The sequence below is a fragment of the Grus americana genome, chromosome 2 (genome assembly GCF_028858705.1).
Source record: "Grus americana isolate bGruAme1 chromosome 2, bGruAme1.mat, whole genome shotgun sequence".
NCBI classification, from domain to species: Eukaryota; Metazoa; Chordata; class Aves; order Gruiformes; family Gruidae; genus Grus; species Grus americana.
In genome coordinates, this window is record NC_072853.1 from 135,643,053 (window position 1) to 135,669,057 (window position 26,005).

The 26,005-nt window shown below is 37.9% G+C and overlaps 1 protein-coding gene across 12 annotated transcripts in view; it reads right to left on the reverse strand.

Annotated features, from left to right (window-relative positions):
* Positions 1-26,005, reverse strand: part of HDAC9 (histone deacetylase 9) — a 484,926-nt gene that overhangs the window by 11,686 nt on the left and 447,235 nt on the right. For all 12 annotated transcript variants that reach the window (XM_054816940.1, XM_054816933.1, XM_054816932.1 and 9 more), the window contains 2 exons: positions 12,997-13,130; positions 3,409-3,493 (listed from right to left, as the gene is read on the reverse strand). In XM_054816940.1, the coding sequence (XP_054672915.1) occupies positions 3,409-3,493; positions 12,997-13,130 (219 nt within the window). The remainder of the gene's footprint in view (positions 1-3,408; positions 3,494-12,996; positions 13,131-26,005) is intronic.

A 26,005-nucleotide genomic window follows, 5' to 3' on the forward strand; every position in this document is an offset into this window, starting at 1 on the left:
CCCTATAATTTATGAGCTAAATGTTCGCAGAGTGGGTGGGGTTTTTGTTGCAGAAACAGATGTGCAAGAAAATCAAATCTGTTGGCATGGGAATAATACCCCCTCTTGCCTATAAAAGAAATGAACCCATGTTCACTGCTGGAGTTTTCAAGGGCTCTTATTCATAAAATAAAATATTAGTACCCAGCTACCACTGTGTTGCTCTCCTGCAGCAACAATAAAACAGCATCAGTGAGGATTGCTACATCGCATTCGTTCATTCACACACAGGCTCGCACACCAGCTGCCCCCTGAATCCTGACTTTCTTGTAACACTAAAACTCAGGGCCAATTCAAGCATATTAGTGGGCTCACTGTGCCCATTTAACTGCCCTCCCCTCCCAGGCGATCGGTGATTTTCCTTGTTTCTTTGCATTGAGAATTGTATTATAAGAGGGGCTTCAGTGATAAAGAGGGAGAGCAGAGTCAGGCCAGGAAGCAGGTGGCAGCACCTATGCTGCAGTGGAGGGTCTTGGAGAACGGGAGTACGTGGCAGGGTGTTTGTGGTTTGTGGGAGGAAATTTTAAAGCACTCTCAGTTAGAAATAGCATCCAGGTAGCAGTGAGTACCTCCTGCAAAGAGGGCTTTCTGATGCTTGTGAAAAAGCAACGGTAGTATTTTTCTTTGAAATCAGAAAGTTGTACCGTACAAACACCTGTGGTAAGCAGAACAGCTTTGCAAGATTCTTTTTATAAAGAACAACGTTTATATCTTGTGCACAAAACATACAGGGTTTGCATGTGTGTTCAACCAAAAGATTTGCAGGCAAAGTCTTGTGGAACAGAGAGGCAATCACAGCATGCGGCTGCAAAGGAGCTTTCTTAGAAACCTTGGGTATGCTGTGGATTGACAACTAAATGAGCTCAAAAAGCATCAAACTGTTAACATCTCTGCAAATGCCATTTCTACTGGGCTATACTGGAATGTGAAATTCTACCAGTCCTGTTACATTCATTGAGAAGAACTTGGTGGAGCTCAGGGGAAAGAATGAAGCATACTGCTGGTTTCATTCATACAAAACTTGAAGAGCAATCACGGCTTGCAAGAACAATGAAACCAAATCAGTCTTCTAGGTATGCTTTGGCTTTCAGCATGAAAATGTGCTTAAGTCTCCCTCAAAGATTTGTGGGACCACTGGTTATTACCAGTGGAAATAATAAAAGTGAATGTTTCTGTCACTGTTACAGGCATTTCTAACTGCCTTTCACAGATAGATTTGAACATGCCGTACCATGGCTTGCTTGAAAAAAAACAGTTTGGGGGTGGTATTCAAGCTAGTGAACAGGATTGTTTAGAAATAGCATATTACAGGAGTGTGGGAACTACTACTTTCAAATGTATTACATTTCCAAAAGAGCTTTGGATCACTGTCACAAACAAAACATTTATACAAATTCCATTCTAGTTAGAAAAAAGTTGTTTCCTCTCGTTGTCTAACTAAGTATTGTATCTTCAATTTTTTGCAGCAAACGCAGAGGAGGGATCTTTTTTGTCTAAAATATTGCTAATATTCAGTGTCAAAGTTGGATCACAGAAATACAGAGTCAATATACATGCAAGCAATCACCCAAACAAATCAGGTTTTCTCAGTATCTCTCGAGGTGCTACCCCACAGCCTAATGTTTTTCAGCCTGCATAGCTCCCAATAATATTCACCATGTACTTGCTTCTCTGAATTCCATTTAAGTATGCATCCTCCATAAAGCTGCACTAAACTTCCTCAATGATCCTTTCCATCATCCAAGCATATTCCTCTCTAATACTTGGTATCTCTCCAGACAAAATGATGAATGCATAACCTTTCAGGTAATAGCTGCAAGAAAAGACAGAATATTGTGTACAAATAACTCCAAACCCTGAGGAGCCTGACTTAAGGTTTCAGAAGAACAGCCCACTGGACTGCCGTGGCTGAACCAGCACAGCTCAAGCCTAAGCTTGTTCTCAACAAGCAAAGTTAAACCACTCTAGAGAACTCTGAACTATGTTTTTAGACAAACACTATATATTCGTTCCTAAATCCATTCCTTCTTTCTGAACTGCCATCATTTGTGTGTATTTCTAGTAAGACACTATGCCTTTCTGGAGCCAGTATTAATTATTTTTTTTCTCAATTCACCTTTTTTTTTTTTTTCTTCAGATCCATTTTCATTAAATATATGTCTTATTTCAAACAGAATTGCATGTTCTTTCTTCGTGTCTGTTGCCTGTGTGCAGCTTTCTGTCCTTATTATCATTTGCAAATCTGCTCTGTCTTGCATAGTAGATGAATTTCCTTAACTTGCTGATTCCTTCGAGATCATTAACAGGGAATTTTAGGGAAGATACTAACTCATGAGCTATGCTAGGACATACCACCCAGCAAAAATGACTTACTGAAATTTAACATATACAGCTGATTTACTCAGAGCATTTGCATATCTATGTGACTACTGGATATGAAGGATGAATTATGTACCAACAATGAATTTTAATTGTCACTTTACAACTAAAATCAGACTGATAATGACTGCATGATGAATGGATAATGCATCGTGTCCCTTTTAAAAACTGCATTTATTTTATACAGATGAATCCCAATTATTTGTGATTCATCTAACATGAAGCAAAACATTTGTTATCCATTTGTTATTGTTAAGGAGCCAGCAAACAGTAGAAGCCAGGAAGCTCCCACTGCCTCGGTTAAATGGCAGAGAGCAGAAGATTAGAGAATTTAAGGGAAGTCTGCTCAGTTGGATTAAGGCAACTGAAGGCAAAGAGAAAATTTTTCAGCAAGACCACAGCAAATGCCCTAAAGCATCTGGGTAGTAAAGGGTTGGGGTTAGGGCACACAGGTGAAGTATCCTCTGCACCAGAAGCAGAATAAAATCATGTATTTGTTAGCATTGTTCCAGGGATCAGTGCCTATTTTGAGCTTTTAAACTTTATTTCAAGCTCCTATACATCTCAAAGTGAGTAACTTGTGAAGGGCTGCATAAACAGAATCTGAAGAAACTATTTGTTAGAGCTCTAATTTACCTGTCTGCTCCTGTCCCTCACTGACAAACACCTATTTCATCCAAGCTGCTCTGGAATGGAAAGATTTGGGAAAATTCAGGAATCAGAAATCTCTAAATAATTTCAATGGGTTAGTTTTTCAGGGCTAAATACATAGCAGAAATGAAGCGATGTCAAAGAAACAAAAATAAAAGCATATATATATATACGTGCTAGTATATAAAAATACACATACTAGACACAGCATGTTGGTTTATACATAAAACATTTGCCCACTTTTTTCTCTGAAACAATAGTTTAATGCTATGACATTAATTAATAATCAAAAAAATACCCCAAACCCACCAACCAACCAACCCAAACTGAGAAACATACTTTGAATTTCAGTGGTCTTTTTTAAAGAAGCTATTGCATTCATATTGGGGATTTGGTGCACAATATCTTCCGGGAGAGGCTCCAGCTGCAAGAATAGAATAGAATAATATAAATTTTCAATAAGCCACAGGGAAGTAAAACAAACTGAAACAATCTAATCCTCAGGAAAAGCTCAGCCCAAGAACTGGTTAATATTTTGCTGGTATCAGTTCTAAAAGTATAGCCATGATTTTGTTTTCTGTTTTCCAGCCATGTAATTGAATTCCAAGGGGCTTTTCTATTGGCTGCAAGACTAATCTATGGAGTCTCTGAAGCAGGTGCATGTCTGTGTATTATTCATTAAAAAAATGCTAGTTATTTGTGTAATTTTTGTAGGTTCCTCACAAACCGAATTCCACTGTGTCTGTATACGCAGCTGGGCACTCCAAACAAAACCTTGCTGAAGCCACACTGGAACCAAAGTGTGCACTCTATTATCTTTATTTTTCTGGTGTTATTACATCTAACCTTCTTACACATTTTAAGATTTATAGGGGAAAACCATAAAACACAGCTGCTTTTACTGGCTTTGCATTAATTTCAAATAAAGTGGCAGATAAAAAATGGTTATGCAGATCAGCAGTAAGAGTTCTCTAAGTAAGTTTTTTATAGAGTCAGCTGCATTTTAAGTAGGCGGTTTTAATTGTATATACTTTGAGTAGGGCTGCATCATAGTAAATTAGCAGAAGGAAGTGTTCAGCTAATGCACAGTTATTTTTGCCCTGCAATGGATAGATATACCAAGCAAACTGTATTTTAAAATCCATCCACATGTGCTTTTTTTGTCCACCTTCCATATATTTTCTCCTAGAAAAAGTGTAAAAGATTGTTTGGGCTAAATGCCTCTTCTTGTACTGTAATAACCATATTCTCCTTGAGCTACGCTTAGAGTCCAGCCAGTTTTTCTGCTTTCCTGCATAGGCTGCTAAGGCTGCTTCCTGCAGAGCCGGGAGTAGCAACCATGTCAAGGTAGACAGGGAAGAGTGATATCAATACCAATCTCTCTTCTCTAAAGCTAAGGAAGTTCGACCATCGCTGACAGGAGACATCTGTACTGCAGACAAAACTCCTTTCTTAAACATGCCTGGATCTCCTTTAAACTAGGTCAAGTGAAGCCCACCCAAGGAGCTTCCTCTGTGAAGTTAATAGTTCAGTAGCCATCATATATTGTCCTCTGGGTTGCTACTGCTGCACTGCTACCCACCAACTAGATAAAATCAGCTTTGATCCAAGTACACAAAGTAGGAAGTAACTGAAGCATAGATACTCCCTTAGTGGTGCTATTTTAAGCAAGCTTAGCTACAAATCCCAGAACTTCTGGGATTTTACCATTATGATCAGCAGTGAATGCCTGTCAGTGATAAAGACGTTGCAAATATCACCAGTCTTTTGGAGTCCTGGTAACTAAAATGAATAGGGCTGTTCATGTCATTATTTCCTTAGAATCCCATATGGGATTGCAGCTGGAAGATTTCCTTGTGGCTACAAACAATAGCACTATGTTTTGTTTTCAAATAGCATAAATCACTCCATTCTGGGCAGTGAGCAAGTGTGCAGAGAAGTGCTGGTAGGACCTGAGTGGGTCCCAACTCTGCTTGGTTACTGAGGAGGCCAAACTGGAAAGGAAGATCGTTGCTGTCGAATGTGTATCATGGATTGGAACAAAGAGAGCAATTACAATAAAAATAATATTTACAGATACATTTGCAATTCTTAAACCACATTCACTTCCCAATCTTCATAGGTTACTCTATTTGGTAACTCATGCAGGTACCTGGGTGAAAACTGTGTATTTATGAAAATGCCCACCAACAGATCAAGCTTCACAGATTTTAGAACAAAAAAATCCATATGATAATCTTAAAAATCCATACCTTGGGTTATGTTCATAAATAGCACACACTTTTATCACTTGTTATTTTCTGTTTAAAGCAACCTGTCATTTGGCCAGGAAGAGGACAAAATCCTGAAGTTCTGTACGGTCGTACTGGGTGCAAGAACACAGAAGGGGAAGCAAACAGTAGCTTAAGGTTCTGTTTTGACAATTTCCTAATTCCTAAGGCTTCAATGACCAATTCACTCCCCTGAAGTAGGACAAAATAGCTCCAGGCTATAACAGTAGGAATAACAGTACAAGGTATGGAATTGCCAGACTGCAAGATCTGAGAGCTGTGTCTTGTTTTGCTCTTCGAGTACTTTGAGATTCTTTCTGCAGACTTCTTGTACTAATTGTTAAGCTGGGAGCAATTGATGTAGGGATAGCTAGAGGGAATTTCCTATTAAAAAGTGAATATTTGTTGTCTTCTTCAGAGTTGGACTTTTGCAGAAGCCAAGAAATTGTCTTGATTTTTCCTGATATATCAGTGGTACCTCTTTATTTATCAGTACAGAAATAAATTGTTTAATGAGTAGGCTACATTTGAATATTAGATATAGATGAATATTTAAAAATGTCAGATGTGGTTTTAGAAATCAGGGCAAGATGATGAATTATTAAAGAAAAGAAGAAAAAGTGTCAAACATCCAACAATTATGCCAATCATTACTCCATCTGTTAGCTCTGCTAACAGATCTGTAGGTGATGTGAATATAATAGTCATGCTTGATCATTTCCTTAATTTTATCCACAAAACTTTCATGTTGTATCCCAGGCTCAGCTTCTGCTTAGGAGCTATTCTGCCTCCTCACCCTTAGGGATAGCCAGTCAGAACTTTGATCCTTTTCCATATCAGGGAAACCTTCTCAGGCTCCAGAAGTAAGTTCATGACATCATATACCGTGTTCAGTCCAAATGCAGTACCGTTACAATAACACCGTAGAAGTAAAGCTGGTGGCTTATGGCAGCTATTTCTATACACTTTGAAATGAGACTGTCTGCATTTGAAAGAATGATTTCTGTTGGCAGCCATCCACTAGTTGGATACAACTATATAGACATAGGGGTGTCCCTGGAAAATATCAGCAGTTAGACCCAACAGTGAACAAAAGAAATTACTCTACACCTGGCATATATGGCACCATCACCTTCCCTCCTGCATGTATTGGCATTCAGATCATGAAGTCTATTAAATCCGAAGGCTAACAGAAAGGAAGCTGAAAACAGCACTGGAAATACACTGTCAGGAAAGAAATCTTTCAGAGAAGAACAGTTCAAGTCAGTGCAGAAATAACCAAACCACTGGAGAGACAGTTTGGACCAGACACAAAGGGTCAAATTTTCAAAGATTTTATATGGCTGAATTGGGCTTTTGTGCCCAAAGTAGCAGATGAAAGTAGAAACTGTGTCCACCAATCATTTTCAAAGTAAGAAAAACAATGTAAATGGGCAAAAATCACTTGGGCTTCCAAAGTCTGCCAGAGGCATATCAACAAATGTTTGAAGAAGGAATTAACGATGGAAATTTCATGTGCCCAGAAGGTGATCTGAAATGATCCCTGGGAACATGAACAGAATCTGAAACTATGGCAGCCTGTACTGAGCGGGAATATCTAGAAATTCTAGAAATATCTGCATCGTCCTTAGCACTGTCATGTCTTAAAGCACCAAGATTAGCTTCAGAGAAGATTGTTGCAGAGTGCAGTTAGAGATAACTGAAAAGTGAAGCAATTGGAAGCATAAGGCAAGAAGCACGGACAGCCCTGACAAAAGCAGAGGAATGGGAGAAGTCAGGCAGGCTCCTCAGGGATGCCCAGGGTGCAGGAGGAAGCACTACAACCTCCCTTTCCTGGATACAGGGTGCAAGAAGCATATTGGGACAAAGACTAGGCTTTGTTGCTCTTAGGGTTGCCTATGATTACAGAGGACTAAATTCAAAGATCTCACAGGTCCTCTGTGCTCTTATATTAGCAATCTTAAAGTTTCTGCGCTTTGTGTTTATATACAAGCACTTTAGGCAGGTATTTTTGTGATCTACTGTTACAATGCGATATGTAAATGAGTCAGTTTTCATTAGGGAATAGGTTCAAAGGCACAAAGGGTCATTAACACCTACCAGTCCCTGAAAAACAAGGGATGCCTTGGAAATATGTAACTTCAGAATCAGAATATTCTCTGTTACCTTGGCCAAACCACTTCCTGACTCACACTGCCCACCTTGGGAACTTTGATGTCACCATGCTGACCTCTGGCACAGTTTCCTACTCCATCTAATTCTCTATATCTTGGCCAATTTCTGGACTCGGGGTTTATGCAAGGAGAAGTTGACAGGTGGCTTAGACTCAGTATTAATTATTTTCTAGTATTAGACTCAGATTAACAATGAGGATGTGAGATTGTGATCAAGTTTGCCATGCAATTTAAAATTGATCTCAGGCCATATTCACTTCCATGAATATTTCCATTTTGGAGAGAGAAATGCTTACCTGTTCTGGCAAATAACCCCTTTTAACGCAGTCCAGGCCCTCTTGGCAGAGCACGCTGCCTAGCTGGCAAGCAGCCCCAGATTCACACTGAATTCCACAAAGGAGAAAATGCCAACTTTTCATCATCAGCAGGAAAGCTGCAGAGTATGAGCTTTCCACTTAAATTACCATCCCCTCCTAAATGCCAGCTCAACAGATTGCAAGAAAGAAGCACATACTTCACACTCTGCAAGAAAATTGTCCAGTATAAGTTTTCAAGCATGTTTGGGAGCCAACCAATCACAATGTTTTGTCAAATTCTGCTTCAGACTGAAATTCAAGCCAGAAGAATATTTACTAGAAGATGTTAAATTTAGTCACTTTAAAATGTTTTTGCACTTAGGGCCAAATTCAGCCTTGGCGGCCACAGTCAATGAGAGCAGACATGCATCCTCTGTGTGCCTTTGTTGCAGGGTCCCGCTGGGCAGAGCACACTATGGACTACACTTCTCTGTTTCCTCTATGCAAAGAAGAGCATGACCCCATCTGTGACTAATTATCACTTGTTATAGACCACGGCAAACTGCTGTACCACGTAGAGCTAAGAGATACTGGCCAAACCCTGTAGACAGATCAGAGGGACCGTGATGTTAGACTGACTTCTACGTCCCATGGAAATATCCCACCTGGCTGCTTGAAAAGGGACGGGATGAAGGAAGAACTAAATCCTTAGTGTTTAACTCAAAGAGTTTTGTGCTTGAAGGAATCCTTCCTCATTCTCTCTGGCTGCAGAAGAACCCCCAACTGAATACAGTTATGTTGGAAATAAACTGCAGGATTTAGGATACTGAACTCAAGGAAAGCTTATCCCTGAGGGCTTTTAAAACCAAGTAGCGCCTCTTCAAAAGTAAAGTGGAGGAAAGAAACTCAACCTATCCTCACATGTATGGAGCAGCCTTACTCACCACCACCACCTGGCACCAAAAGGCATAGCAGAGGTCTTTATAGCACTAAAGCTAGGATGGACAAAATAGTGTCGAATTTCCATTCTCCATTACAAAGATTTTGGGGAAAATACTCAATATTCAACTCAATTTTCACACACTTCTTGGAATAAAACACAAATCTTAACATTTGATGGTTTTCTTAATTGAAGTTGTATATATATATGAGTTAAAAAGAAGTATTTGAAACTATACAACGAATCTGTGAAAAACTGTAGAATCACAATAATTTAGAGAATTGAATTTTAAGCACAAGAGTATATAATCATCTGAGAAATGCTTAGTTTTCTAATTATCTGAATCCATAATTCCCTTTGTTTTGACAGATGCTCTTTTAATGGACAAGTTCTCAAATCATGTTGAGAAAATTCAGGGATATTTTAAAACAAGTGATGCTCATCCTGCCTTTTTACCTTCCAGAAGATTTCCATGTTTTCATTTTGGATTTCAAGGGAACCCAGCTGCTTAATCTCTTCTCACCTCTTAGGAAGATTTCCTTCCAAGAAGATAACCTACAGTGCTCCTAATTAGCTCTGCAAATGATCAAATGGATTTTTCTCAAAGTGACTGGAAATTTTCTGCTTCTGCATATAAGCATGCACACGAAAACCTGAGATCTTGAAATCTTTTTAAAAAATAATTTTATATGTGAACTTTCTAATTAATAATTTTATCTGTAGAAAATGTATCCTTATCTTTACATCTATAATTTCCTTTTTAGTTTTCTCATCATTTAAGGAGGGATTCACACAGCCAAACCAGATTGAGCCATTTCAGATATTAGAGTGTGTCTTGCCTGATTTCCAGCTGCCGTTCAGAAAGGGTGTGGATCTCCTCTAAGTTCTGTGTTAGATCTACCAGTCCTGCTCTGATGTCCTGCATACCCTATGGTTTCTAAAAAGGCACTAGGCACCTCTGTTTAGGGTCTTAGAAGGAAACAATTAACAATATAAGTACCTCCAATCAGAGAAAACCAACCATTATAATCCCATTTGTGTTTCTGTAAAAATTTGAAATTGTTCAAAAGTACTTCTGCAGAGAAGTTCAGGAGTATTGACCACACATAGATGGGGCTGATAGCTCATGTAAATTCTGATCTCTTCCAAGAAAAAGAGACCTTTTTAACAGTTTTTTGGTTATTCTTCAAAATCAACAACTGTATGCAGGAATTTCCTGTGCCATGCTCAAATTATTTAAAGAAGATTAACTTGATAGTGTGTTCTTTTCCTAGTGGCTCCACTTGCATTTGTTAAGAGAAGAGTAGAAAGTTATCTTGCTAAACAGATCACTGTGCTACAGGCCATATATAACTAAGAGCAAAATATATCTATTTTGGATGTCAACCCATTTTTCTTACTGTTCAGAGACAAATGAAGCAAAGAAAGCATTTTTCACTTGTAAGTTTGATGTTACCAATACATATCAGACCAGCTCTCCATGAAAGTTGGAAGTTGTGGCTAGTTTTACAATTACTCTTTTTTTAAAAAAATGTTATTCTGCTGGTAATAGGACATACAAAGCAATGAATTTCTGTATTGACAAGTTCTGGCCAAAAACAACAAAAGAAAAGAAAAAGTTTTCAAAAAACCCTGCAAAATGTTTATGAATTCTAATCCTCAGCACATGAATAAATACATCTGACAAACTGCAGAGCACCTTACAAAGGCCTTTCCCAACCTTTATAATTTGAGTTCAATTACATGTGTAGTGTTTAGAAACTGAAGTTCATCGTGCCAATGTTTTTTGCACTACATGCCATTATTTGTAAAAATGAAGGGCAGATAATAAGTTATAATTATCCTATTAATCACCTGTAAAGAACTGCATTCAAGGAAGAATGCATCCTCAAATTGCAATAATTGATTGTTTGAAGAAAAACAATTTTTCTGTCCTTGGCAGGAGCACACTTGGAGTTTGCTGTGCAAGTTCATGAGTATTATGCTGAAATCAAGCAATGTATACGCTATGGGCCATGTGGTGTAGATTGCCATAAATCTATAGATGTCAAAAGACATGCTGATTTCTAACTGCTAACTGGGTATCAGACTTCTTAATTAGTGTTTGCTCCTCGGGAACACCTTTATTCTTTTAAGCAAACATCAATTTCTTATGGTAGTGTTGGTAACAACATCCTCTCTGGAGTATTTTTCTCTTCTTAGCAGCCACAGCGTATATTCTCTTTGAAATTCTGCTGCATCAAACAATTTAATGCATGTAAGAGCACATGAGAATAACGCATATTGCATGAGATGTTTCAAGTTATTAATGATCGTGTTCTTTTACAAGTGAATTAAAAAAGGCTGCATGATTATGTTTGTCCTCATTTATTTAATAACTCAGTTATTGAATTTTTGTCTCTCCTGAAATTTGCTTTGCTACATTTTGCAAACAGATAGACTCACGATTTATCTAATTTCCCAGTCTCTACTTACTCTAAAATAAAATGGAAGAAAGTGTCTATTCCAGTACACTTAGTGCATTCCTTTTTCTCACAATCAGTATTTTTTCTCAGATAATGGCTAGTCAGTGACAGCAGAAATAATAATAGGGTGTGATACAGCGTTAAAACAAAACAAGACAGTTTTCATAAATGGGTAGCACCACCAAATGGTCATAACTGGATAGAGGGACCCAGGCACCTACACAGAGGAAGACACATCGCATCATCAGCATTGTACCATTTGCATTAGTCCCACAAGGGTGCAAATTTCAGAGAATGGGTTTAGAAGGCCATTGATGCCATAAAATACTACCACAGGGAAGATGACGACAGAGAATATCAATGAGAGTGCCCTCATGGCAGCTGATCAGGAAGGCAATGCTGTATTCACCAAGATTGTCAAATACCTCAAGCTAGGTTTTGTAATCCTTAGTTCATCACCTAAATAAAAGGACCAACATTGAGCTGAGCATCTTTTTCAATAGTGCATGTCATCACAGCGGAAAAGTCTCCTTATGGGATTTGTCAAAGATGATAGTAGATAAAACCAAATGAAGACTTTTTTTTTTTTTTTTTTGGTGGATGTGTCTACTTACATTTCTGAGAATATTTTTGAAAAAGCTATCACTTTATTCAATGCATCTATAATGTAAAATATAATAAGCATAAAAATATTTATCTTGATGGGTCATAAAGATGAAAAGCAAAGGTTTAAAAGAACATTTTAGAAAATCCTTCTATCCAATATCCATCGGAAGACATATTCCTTCACATTATTCACATAGGTACGAAGTCTTGAAGTGGAAGGGAACTGGCAGACTACCTTGCAATTTGGCACTAATACATTTGATTGGAGAAATTATATCTATTACCACTTCTCCCAGGGAAAAAGAAGTAACACAGTGCACTTTATAACAAGATCTTGCAAAATTCACAGTTTACAGTAAAGGCTTTTGTCCTTCATAAATTGTTTTGGCTGCATCTTCAGCAAGCTTATTTTCCTTCTCACCATTTTATAGGAGAAAAGATATTTTCTAGTGGACAATAGAACAATTTTCTCTAATATGAATGCTTATCTTGTGTTTGTATACATAGATATCACATACTCAATTTACTTAGAGTGATAGTCCACTCTCAAAAGTTTTTTAAATAATATATATAGTGTTTTATAAATCTGGACACTCCATTTAAATTACATACAGATCAACCTGAATCTTCATTTATAACTTAAAAAATAACATTTTTGGAGTCTTGGACACATTTTTATTAATATACAATTTCAAAAGCCTCTGAAATATGTTCTTTCACATGCCAGTTGAAGTGTCAAAATACTGCAAAAAAAGTGCCTTTGCAATATCCAGTTCCTAAGATTACCAGATACATTGCAAAAGCCATTTTTTTTTTCCATGATAGTTGGCTGGAAGGTCTGATCCTGATAGATGATACGCACGCCAATGACTACCAATGATGTCAAGTCTGGTATTCAGCACAATATCACCAAAAGAAATTTTGAGGTATTAAATCTTACTCAGAACTGGGAATAATTCAGGCAAACACTAAAGGAGTTATATAATCATCTAATTTAGAGGTATTTATTCAAACCAGCTCATCTGAGGTCTGCTCATTTCTCAGACATGCTCAAATTGCATGGGTTTTATACCAAATGAAATAAGGACTGATGCCATTGTTACTAAAAGAAAATCAAAGATAGGAGTTTCAGAGTACTTGGATCATTCTCTCCACCTACTATGATTTATGTTTTACCTCATTTCCTAAAAGGGCGTTTATACAGGCTTCAGATGCATCACAGATGGCAGTAAGGTCATGTCCTCCCTCCAGTGCCAGCACAACACGGCCATCCGCTAGCTTCAGCAATTGCTTGGTTAGGTGACCAAAACCTGGTATTCAAATACAGTAGTGCAAATAATTAAAGCAGAACAGATATTACTGGCATATTTCACATCTGCTGCATGAGAATGTAGAAAGCTCACGGATATTGCACAGGGAGCAAGGGATATATTTAGTCCAGTATCCTGTTTCTGACTATGGCCCACACCAGATGCTTTGAGGTTACGTATATGGAATTTTGTATGAGGCAGATGTGAGATAATGTCCCTCGTGCTGATCCTTAATAGCTGGAGAGTAGTTGAAACATGAAGTTGTCTCTCTTCTTAGCCTCATTAACCATTATCACCCTGGATTGTCTTCCTATTTGCACATCAATGTGACGTATACCCATGTTATGTAGAGAGATCTGACATAACCCTGGTCACTTACGGCATCAATATGACAAATAATATTTGTAGTTAAACTATGATACTATAATTAAAAATAATTGTATTTTTAAATGAGGTGATGAAATTTTTATTTATAAATTGCTTCTTCCTTTGTATTTGGGGTTTGAGTATAATATACAACCATGGGCTGAAAAATAGTAGAAACATATGTTACCTCTTAGCTCCATTTTGAAGTGTTTCTGGAAGCAGCACTAACAACTAGATCGCTTATTTTGATTCAAGTTTTTGGTATAAGTTGAAACTGTCCAGAATTTCACAGATATCTCTACCAGTATTGCTCACTCCTGTCCAACAATGTTCTAAGCAATTCTGCACCACAGCCAAAAAATGATAGTACTTCATTTTATGTGGTGATCTATAACTACATAAACACTACCACAAAGTTTTCATCTGTGATTCAAGCAAAATTAATTTATTTCATTTTTAACAACAAGGAAAATTACATGAAAAAAATGTTAATTTGGAGAGAAAATTTTGGAGAGAAGTTTTGTGGTAGTTTCCTAGGACAGCTATTGTTTTTGATTAATCTCCCTTAAGTGAGTAATGATAAGTAAAGCTTTGAAACTATTGAAGTTAAATACCCATCACATCTTGTTCTTAACTTTTCCACTTGGTCTGTTCTAGTTGCTCTACTGATGGTCATCACTACTCATTCCAGTGCATTTCATAGCCTTAAATAAAGCATTTAGAAGGTACCTGCTAAAGCCTGGGGCTCTATACAGACAGGAAAATCAACATCTTTTTATAATGTTCCAGTGAGGAAGGTAATAAAAAATTAAAAACTACAATAATTACAAGCATATTTTCTGGATAAATTTTCCAATACACAGACTTAAGGCCTGATCTGGCAAACAAGCAATCAGACAATTAATTCTATTTACATTTTAGGATTTTGTTAAGCACATGCTCAGCTGTTTTCAGAATAGGGACTTTAATGATACCAGATTTGCTTTAGCTGCGCAGACAAAAAAAAAAAAAAAAAAAATCCTCTACTTGCCACTTAATCTGTAGATGATCACAGAACACTTGAGGTGAAATATTGTTTCCTTAAGCCGCTCCACAATCTTCTGTACCCTCTAAGAACTGCAGTTTTGATTCTAGCAAGGTAACTACACTGTGGTTCAAATTACATACAGGGTTGAAAAACAAATAAAACCTTAAAGTCTCACTTAAGCTCAACCTTTCCTCATGAAAAAAATAAACCCACCCAATTCTCTCTACAAAAGACCAAATTTAGACAGGATAATAAAAGTGAAGGAAGGAGTGGAATGAGGATAACCTTTGATCTTTAGCCAATTTCTACTTTTTTTTACCTACAGGATTTATTTCTGTCTGCCTGTTACACATGCGATCTTCGGATTCATAAGAAGAAAGTGCCAACAGCGTAAAGTGAGTCGTACATACAGCATTTAAAGGAAATGAAGAAGAATGAACAGGCGCAGACTCCCCACATCTACAACTCACCCTTTGGGTCTGTGGGAAATCCAACAGCACTTTTAAGACAACATTCTCCTTCATGTTATACAGCTTCTGTGAAGAAGGGAAAGCTCTACCGTGTTTTCCCTGCACATTTTGAAAATTTTGTATGACCGCAAATATTGCTACTGCCACATCGTAATTTTCTGAGGTGTGTGCGGCAATAAATGTAAAGACTCTCGCAATGCCTTTTTCTTCTTTTAGGCAACCATACATAATATAACTCATAGACATTGTTACAACGTTAGTTTGTCTGCTTAGTTTCCTAATGATTTGCCTAGTATCAATGTTATAATAATCATCCCTGGCTGAGTCAGGATGCAATGAACCATACAGAAAGCATCTTTCCCAGCAGAGATCGGGGTAAAAAGATAAAGTGTTGCCAAACTGAATCAACATGATGGGGGCTTTTCTTCAGAGTAATTACACCAAGAAAGTAAAGGTGGCTTGCTAGAAAAGGAGGAAGCAACTTTAGCCTACAGTACCAACATTGCCGGTGACCAAATGAGTTATGGAAATTCTTAACAAAGAAACTTGGATCCTGTGTCACTGCAGCAACCTAGGAAAGATATTAGCTTCCTCAAGGAAATCCCCTGGAGTGCATAAGTAACAAAATGGAAAGAAAGGAATCCCAGTCAAGTAATGGTTTTAAGATGGGCTGTAGATCATGCCAAATAATTAAGAAAAACAAGAAGAAAATGGTAACAAGCACCACAAAAAGAATCAGTCATCTCCCCTGACATAAGGAGATCAAACACATTATTTGACACCCCACTGACCACCTCTAAGGTGAGAAAGGAGTCAGACAAGCATTTTGAATCCTGGATCTTCCAACTCACATGAATTTCTAGAAATCAGCAGCAGGTCTTGGCCCTTCTACTGTGCTTGCTGAAAAAGGTGTCAGCTGTGATGCTGGCTTTAAAAGATGTTTTCAGTTTGGATTTGCCGATGCTTTCACAGTGGTGCATAACAGTTATAGACTAGTGGCATTTTATAGAAACAGAAAAAGTTCATTTATAAAATGGAAAGCCATGTTAAAACACCAGTGCTTGATTTTCAGTCCAGCCTTAAATGGACATTGCTGCTTTGAGGCTGCAGGTGCCTTCAGGCCATTTAGAGTCTGAGTGCCTGACTCAGTGACAGGCATCTATTAAACAGGGCTTGAAATGGCCCTGGCAGTATCCACAATTATTTGTGTCCATAAACATGAGTCAAAATGTCACATATTAATAATAAAAAAAAAAGGAATAGTACTTAAAATTTCAATCATTTCAGTCAGTAAGTGAGAAAAGATTATACATACAGGGGTATTTCTCAAATCTTCTTGTAAATGTGCATAGTGAATTTGTACTTCAGAGAAGTAGCAGCATTTTTTAAAATTAGGCTCATGGAATGTGCCAGGAAATTGTGAGCATGGTTTTGTGCTAACTATTATTTTCATAATTTCTGTAATTTAAATGTTAAAAGTACCTGTTTCCTTCACAGATCCAATATTTAGACAACCAGGGTATAATTTGCAAAAGCACTTAATATTCATTTGCTATGACCCTATTAAAGACAATGATAAAACTTTGATTTACACAACATTAAAACACTACTAAATAGTTCTGAAAATCCTACTCACCAATTGGTTTACATTTTCCTAAGAAAAAAACCTCCGGGTGCACAATTGTATATTTAAACAAAAATGACCAGATTAAAACTGAAACCATTATAAACCATGTTCTGCACTGTAGAAGTACGCAGTACATGAGCTGTTATTTGCCAACCTTTGAAATAAAAATCTAAACTTTTAAAAGAAAACCATAACACACACTTTTTAATTATACCCTTTCCCTTCCTGCAGTGCTATTAGTGGAGGAGATAAAATATTCAGCCTTATGTAAGAAAATATTCTATTGTGGGAAGGCAGAAAGGGAGTAAACTAATATTGTATTATACTTACGAGCCAGCTGCCAGGCTTATTGAAGGACACAGTGTGCTGATCACTTGAATTACTGTCTAAGCAAGTAATTCAGCTTTTAGTGGACTGATGTCCCAGCATAACACCAAGAGCCCTTTTTTTTTTTTTTTTCCTTTTGTAACAGACAGGCTCCCCATGTGCTCCTTTTAGTTCTGCCAAACAGCAAGGAATGACATAGGTGAAGCTTCTGCCTCATTTGCCCAAAGTTGCTGGAGCAACTATACTCTGCCTGGACTCACTGAAAACCAAGAAAATGTAAAACCCTATAAAAAGAGAACCAGGAGTTATTCCAGTTTTCTTTTTTTTGTTTGTTTGTTTGTTTTTGAGGTATACGTAGTGTGACAAACTGAAGCAGAAAGTGGCAAACAGAGAGCAGGCAAAAGACTTCTGAACCAGGCCAGTTGCCCTCCAATGGACTCATCACACAACTGTGTTGTGTATTACAGCTAGACAAAGTAAAACTATCAAGTCAGAGTTTGTATGCACAGCCTCCCATTTTGAGAAAGAAACATTTAAGAACGAAGGCAATTTCTGAATGTTATTCTTTTCACATCCTTTCTTCAGCAGACAGGGAGAGGAACCATATGGACGGGGTACACTCCCAGCCAGCACCACAGCACTCCTTGTTTGCATAAACAATCAAATCTGCAATTTTAATTTACTTGCCAGCAAATGTGCAAACGTCCAGCTAGTGGGGACTAAACCTGCCTCAGCATAAGACAGACCCCTTCCCTCTCCCCCACTGTGCATAAGGAGAGCAGATGTCTCCTGCACAGTCACTTTTTGGGTGACAGCAGGCTGAGGAGAGCAGAGCCGTGGCGCTGGCCCTTGCTCAGGGGAGATGGCTGGTGGAAGAGCAAGGATATATCGACAGCCGTAAGGTTGGACAAGCTTTGGACTTATGGAGAAAGCCTCAGCTTTCTCAGCCTCAGCAGCAGGGCCCCAACAGCTCTTTCGGCTTCAGCGTCTTAAAAGCTACCATCCGACCCAAAATTACAGGCAGAGTTCTGGTGAGCTCCTCTGGCTACTCAGAGCAGCCTGGCGAGGAATACATGCAAAACACAAAAACTCCACAGTCTCTGTCCTGGACCTCCAAGCATGTATTTAACTATTATTTACCATTTAATCATGTCATTACTCTCTAATTTACTTGAGAATGTGTTTTCCTCTTATTAAAATTGTTGCAATGATCGCTGCCAAAAGTCTACCCACCAGTGTTCTGCACTCCTTCCCTGTGGTTCCTTCATGACTATTTGATTAATTTTCATTGATATTCTTCCAACAATAGCATCTAAAATTAACTGGGTCAGTTTTTACATAACTTCCTGAGTCATCAGGCTACGTGTCCTAAATAAATATGTCCATACAGGAGTCAAATGATAATTTACCCTTCCAGCACTGGCAGGAGCTAGAACATTTTGCAAAGCTTGTGTTCTATGATAAGAAAACACATTTTCTTCTCAGGTCTTAATTCAGGACCTTTTGTTCAATCAAAACTTCATTTGGATTAAGTCAGAGGTTTGACTCAGTTGGCAGGATGTGGCCCTGAGTGAGGGGGAAAGGGAGATTTTAATGCCAAATACATTCTTTTGAAAAACATTTTCCAAATGGCTGAAATTACGAATGTTAGTGTTGAGGTACCTGAATTTAAATGGTAAAGATCTGGCCTCCAGGCATTAGCTGCTGATTTCTTGCTTTTAATACTGGAGAAGGAAGCTCAGTAACACTTCAAATTACATGTCTCAAGCAGGCATTTAATTTAGATTAAATTAGACAGTAATTGTACGTTAAATAAATACCAATGGTCTCAGAAACACATTTTTCATGGATTAACAATTTATGTAATAGATGTTTTTATTGCATGCCTGTTAGTTCTACAGTAATATGTTTTTCATAATTAGCTGCTCTTTAGCTGCTACACTGAACATAACTTACTAAATCTCTATTAAGTACATACTCAAGGATACCTAGGATACCTCTTTGAAAGCCAAATAGTGCAAACCTGTCTCACTACAGGAAAAAGCCACCTTGACAATGCTCAATGTCTGGGCATATTCAGCTTTCTTGAGATATGACAAAATGTTCCTCAGAGAAAACACATGGAGGAAGAAGACTCCCCCAAACTCTGAACTGAACTGATTCATACTAAAAAAAAAAAAAAAGGTTGGGGTTTCTTTTGTATCCTGTATTATCAAGCAGTAAGGATTCTGTATCCTCCAGGAAAAGTCATAGCGATGTACAAAATAATGATGATGTTTTTAGAGCTGTTATAATGCTGTCATGTGGATTCAGAGGGAAAATATTCAACCACAGATTTCAGCTGCCAGAGTCAAAGCAGGAACCTTTGGATCTTCCCAAAACTGGCTGGATGTTTTTAGCCCTGTTCTTACTACTATTTGCTCTGTGCCTTCCTTTCTTCTCAGTTTCCTCACATTCTCTTCATCTCTACCCCATCTCACACCTGGCCTAAGTAATAATTTCTCCACTGTCCTGCCATCCTCTCAATTTCTTTGTCTTTTTTTTTCTTTTTTAATATTTTATTTTATTTCTTTTTATTTTTTATTTTGCTTCCTATTTAGCAAATCCTCTACTAAGTAAAACTGGCCAGAAAGCAATATTATCTGTCCCACAGAGTTCTTCAATGTTTTTTTCAGGAACTTGTAGCTGTTCTGCATCAGAAAGCAGAAGCCAAGAGGGGAAATGTAGAACTGCAAACAGCAAGGTGGCATTTCAGAAACTTGGATTCAGATCCCTCTGAAAAAGGCTGTTGCTTCATCTGGGCGGTGAGGGGATTCTCCATGGGGATTGGGGACTTTCTTTTCTTATTTTCTTTTTCTCTATTTTTTTTTCCCCTGGAGATTAAAGATCCCTCTAAGGGGATACTATGGGGATAGTCTAATCAGACTGATAATTATCTACTGAAAATCTGTCCCACATATTGTGAAATCTCCCAAGCTGACAGAGCAAGTGGTAGTACTGCTATCATGATAACTTCTTCCAAATCTGATCAAGTTGCTTGATTTAAACTGATATACAATATATGCATCTGATGTTAAAAATTACAGATGATTATATCTCCAAATCTGAGTCCAGACTCAGTAAGAGGTTGGCTAGAAAACAAGACATCTGATAAAAAAAAAATAATTCAAAGTATGAAGAATTTGTTTCTAATCCATGCTGGAATGAAAATCAGATACTACTATTGACTATCCAAATAAATCAGTAAGCTTGATTAAGTTTGGAGAAGTTTATTATAATGCTACTGCCTATAAAATCAACTTGACACATTTTTAAAATATGTGGGGCAAAGTTTCTGCTGTTGTAAATGAGAATAGCTGAAATGTGGGCACTGAGTTATGACTGAAAACAATCTGATGGGAAGATCTAGCCTTATTTCTTTTTTTAACTGATGAAAAGCCAAGTCAGTTAATTTTGAATTGACCCAAGGGACTAACACAAAGGATCTGATTTAAAGCCCATCACTCAGAAGCTGAGAACTGACTGCCATTTTCTGAAGATGGTCTACAAAATTCTGCCAAGAAAAGCAGCATGGACTAAACGTTCTTTCCAACATATACAGTTTCTCAGAGTCTACAAATTAAGGCTCTCACTTTATTTGCAGTCATTTATTGACCCTGCCACATCAACATATCGCATTAAATTAAGGGCTAGCTCCTTAGTCAGTGTTAATCAGCATATACCATTATCTAAAGACCTGGCCTCCAGATGTGGATCATTCATCATTCCAAGGCTAGGGACATAGATACAATAAGCATATCAGGGATGGGTTCTTGTAGGTGGACAGACTTGAGGTAAATACTTTATTTCCTGACCAATTTGGCATCAAGTCTCCTGGTGAACTCAGTATTAGTATCAGAGGTCTAATGCCCCTCAGGATTTGGATCACGTTTTTTAATAAACATCACTTTATAATATCAGGAGGGAATAAGGCAGTGCATTTCTAAGGGATTACTGTACATCTCAAGTAGTTACTCACTTTCCCTCTGGCCTTGTGCCCGTTAACCCCACCTGATATATGCTATAATCACCCAGAAATGCACTGCCTGTCACCACTTATTGAAAAGGTAATGTGTAAAACTCACTAAAGGAAATGGTATTGAAACTAGGTTTGGGGTCTGACTCCTTACAGTCCTCTGATTAATTGCAATTTCCAAGTAAAATACATTGAGCAACTTTCTATTATGCTGTTCTATTACAAAAACGTGTAAGAATTAAGGATGTGATTTCAACCCATACAACAGCCCCTTTGTCCCTTTTCATACTATTAAAAGGACACACAGATGCCTTGAAATGGTGGGTAAAACCCCACAGAGTAAAAGAAACTGTAGCTACCATTTGAATGACATAGGTGGCTCTATCCAGCTTTCTTCCTGAATGGAGAAGTCATGTCAGAACCTTGTCACTCATGTTATTACACAGCAGAATTTGCAAGAGCCTCAACCTGCTGGGAGCACAAGAAAAGGTGGTGGGGAATTGCATGGGCCTCAGGTGAAGGCAGGACAGATGCCACTTTGTTCTGATACACAGGAGGTGGTAATATGTAGAAGATATTTTTATTGGCTGTTCCTCAGAATGAGATATATGACTCATCCTCATCACAGATATGTAAAATTTTTAAAGAATGAGAGTAAAGATGTTCTTTTTTTTTGTTTGGGGTTTTTTTTTTTTTTTTCATTTGGTAGACATTAGGGCCAGGTTCGGCTGCTGGGTGAATGAGAGGGCTTCATGTACAACACAAATTGTGATCTGGAACAAGTTAATTGGAATAGAAGTGGCCTCTTTGTTTCCTCAGATATTCTTCCCCCGGGAAACACATATGAGAATAAAATCTTTTCTTAGAATATCAAATATCTCATCCCTATCTTTCCAGTCTTCTGACACACAGTTCTCAGAAAGACCCCTTCTGTGAGCTTCTGCATCCAAGCGGCGACCCACCAATTGCCGCTTGAGAACTAGTGCTCCAGAAACTCTCCTGGAATTCTTCACCCAGTGGTTTCCTACCTTTTCTTAGAGAAACTTAAAACAATGAAATAAGCATGCAGGTGCATCATAACAAGGCATTGGGTGAAAAACGCCTTCAGGTGACTGAGCAGTCATGGAGTAGTGCTTTCTGGATTTTCTCAGAGTGAGGAGCAGAGTCACTCAGGAATGACCTGATTCTGCAAGATCCATAGGTAAGCAAATGACCACTATCTCTCCTGTTACCATAGCACGACAGCAGTATTAAGGGAAGCTGGGAGGCCTAAAATAATTGGTCTTCATTGAACAATAGAAACATCAAGACAAACAATGACATTTCTGTGCTACACTCAGATCTAAATCCAGCTAACTAGTGTCAAGGTAATTTGAGGACTCCAGATGTTGTTGCAGCTGCATTACCACAGTCATCTTAGTCATTCTCCTTAAAAGTGGGAAGTTCATAACAGGGCAAAAATCATTCATTCAGTGTTAAGATACTGTTTCTTGAGCAACATCAGTAATTTCTTCTTCAAGAAAGACAGTATACTGGCTTTTCTAAATGGAGACACTGAAAATCGACTACTTATATAGCTACTGTTTCTCCCTCCAGAGTTTTAACAACTAGAAGTAAAATAACCTGCTGTCAGAGCTCAAAGGTCCTAGTGGCTCCAGAAACTTAGCAAACAATATATACCAAACTTCAACATCAGGATTGCATTTATTCTTTCTGACAAAGATGAAGAGCCACAGCAGCTGAAAGCTCGGGCAAAAATTATCCAAACTTCATAGCAAAGCCACTGAGAAACCCTTGACAACAAAGGTGTTTGGCTGTCTCAATACATATAAATAAAGCTCAACAAGGGAAAAATATCAAATTCAGAACAGCTCCATGAATCAGAGGATACTGTGGTCACTCCAGCAGAGAAGGATGCACTTTTTAGTCATTCTCAGTTTTGGCCAAAGGGATGATTTCATTTCATAAAAGTAACGGTCATGGACCAAAATTCTAGCATCTTCCCACTGTTTTTACCTAAATTTTACGGCTGGACACTAGTTAGAGGGAATTAATTAATATTACACATCGGAGAAAAAGATGAAAGAAAAAAATGAGACATGAGACAATTGGGAAAAGTATAAAAGTGTATGTTGGGTTAATAAATGAGACTTATTAATTAAGATGACAAATAAATACATTTGTGACTAAAAGACAATAAAAGCACATAAGCAAACTTACTGGATGACCGAGTGGACAAGCATGAACAAAAATGAATGTGAGCATGAAACTAAACATTGTCAAGGAATTAGATTTTCTTATAACCATCAGGAATGGTCAGAAAGTAAAGAGAGCAGAGACTTATGACCTTATTTCTGCAAAGGGATGAAGAGCATTTCTAAAATCTTCTCCAGTGATATACTTTTGTATCCTTTATATACAGAGAAAGGCAAGGCAGTCCCACAGTTGTATTGACATGAAAATGATTCAGATTTTGTCTGCAGTGAACTCTGGGTTCCTCAGTGATTGGTCACTAAGTCGAACAAGGTCTAAACATAGGTAGCTGGCACTGAATTGAAAATACAGTTTGTTTCAGGTGACAGGTTTGTATGTGTAGGCAAAAATGCTAGTGATAACACTCTAAGCAAATAAAGTATTTAAATAAGCAGGTACTTGACAATAAACTGGTCTCCCTGGGAGCAATCATATCACTTGCCATTTATTCAGACATACTACCATCCTGTCACAGAGAAAAAATCTGAAGTATTCCCATGGCTGCAATGGATTTATACCTCTGGAACTGTGAGCAAAATTTCGCCAAGTAACTGCAACATTTCTGTTCATTAACCACAGTAAAATAAGTTCAGAAATTATGAATGAAATCCACATTAAAGTTCAAACACGTATTTGGAGATCCTCATTTTATCAGCCAGAACAGAGATTTTACAGTAAATGCACAACAGTTTCCTGAACTCATCTGGACTCCAAGAGTCAATAGCAGTTGCTCCTACTAACCTTTCAGCAACTTATATATCTTACCAGACCATGCCTTGTTGTAGTGGGTCATCATAAATAAACTCAAACTACTTTTTCACATACACGAATCCTTAGTGGCAGTGGAAAAGGCAGTTTCTGTCTCCCTCCCAGGTGATGTGTGACTCCATCTCAAGCTGATAAGCCCTGGCATACACCTAACCCAACCTGGAACAGCTCAAAGATTGCCTGCAAGTTTTTTTAACAAAGATCACAAAGAAAAAGCTTTCATTTTCTTTTCCTCATACCCACTGTGAACTCAAACAGTAAATCTACATATTTATTATAACACTTGCAAGGACTTAGTGCTCAGATCTGAGTAGAAAACCTGTGTGAGGACAAGTGCTTTCAGGTAGGTAAAGAAAAAACTCATTTCCAAACTGAAGATGGTTTTGGGTGGTGGTAGCTATTAATAAAACACATTTCTTTAGTGCTAAAATCTATACAAATCAGAGTAAGACCCGGATGTTGCCTGTTCAAGAGGTGTGAAATCCAACATGTGCAGCTGGCAGGGCTGATACAGATGTGAGTGAGCAGGTGTGTGGTTGCAGGCAGTGGGGGTGTAAAAAACTGGGTATTTTACTTGTTCGTCCTATCACAGAATCACAGAATGGTAGGGGTTGGAAGGGACCTCTGGAGATCATCTAGTCCAACCGTCCCACTAAAGTACCTGGAGCAGGTTGCACAGCATTGCTTCCAGGCTGCTCTGTCACCCTCAAAGTAAAGAAGTTGCTGTTTCATTTGCCCAAGAAACAGGCAGGAATAGTCCTTGTGACCCCTTCAGACTAGGTTGTTTGGACTTCTTGTGCATGCTGTGCGGGGTCTTCCTGCATCCTCACTGTGTCCAGAAATACTCAAGAGAAATTTGTTTCAACATGACTATTATCTGTTCTATGGGACTACTATATAGTGTGTGCAATTTAATGTTTGGATCAGAGCTCTGTCTGAATTTCTGGCTGTGGCTTTTCATGGCCAGTTGCAATACATAAGTGATCTGCTAGTTGATGTTATAGATTAGACAATTATAAAAATAAAAAACATTTTTATTTAATCTGAAATTAAGATTCAAGAAACAAGAAGTCTAGGGGTCCACAGTGCCATTTTTGTATCAACCACTTTTAACAACAGAGCTCATGGTGTTTAAGCTTGCTTTTCATTACAGAAAAGAGGATAACAGGAAAAAAATTATATACAGAAGAGAGGTAGAGGAACATTTATTTCCTCTGGTTTTTAGATTTAGGCAGAAACTTTGAAGTTAGCATTTATTGCTAGTTTATAGTTGCAATCTGAACCTGGCCCTCTCTATACTGGGAAAAGCAAAGGTCCAGAATAGTAGATGTTCGTTTAATTAACAACTCTATCTTAAAGCATATGCAAAAGGGGTCCATTGTACAAGCAATCATAAATCTCACTTGGCCTAACTTCAGAGCAATTGACCTTACAACCCAAATAATGTTCCTTTGTGCACAGTTTTTATATGCAATTTCTAGATTTACTGTTTCAAAGAAAGAGTGTGTAAACAATTTCAGCTGAACCTAAATTGAGCAACTCATTCATCCTACAGCTGGATGAAAGTTTGTGCCAAACTGGAAAACTTGTTCTGGAGAGTGTCTGTATTGATGGTACTTTCAGCGGATCCAGATTCAAATTTTTAATGTATTTATTTTCACATGCTGCTGCTATCTTAATTAGGAATGAAATGAGGAGAAGAGAAATGACAAGTTTTGGCAGTTCATTGGACAGCAGAGAATATAATAGGAAAAGGTAATGACACTTTTCCAGCCCAAGTGTATTCCCTTGTCAGTCATCAAAGGACTGCTACAAATGAAAAATTCTAAGGACTTCTCCAAGAAAAAAGGCAGAAGAGAAAACATAGGCAACATAAATGTAACTTCTACTTGCTCCCACTCTAACTATCCAGCATCTTCAAGACTTAATATTTCTTTTTTCTATAAACAAAATTTCAGGTCACATTTTAATAAGTTCAATATGCAAAGCAGACATATCACTTCCATACGTGTGTTCTAGGTG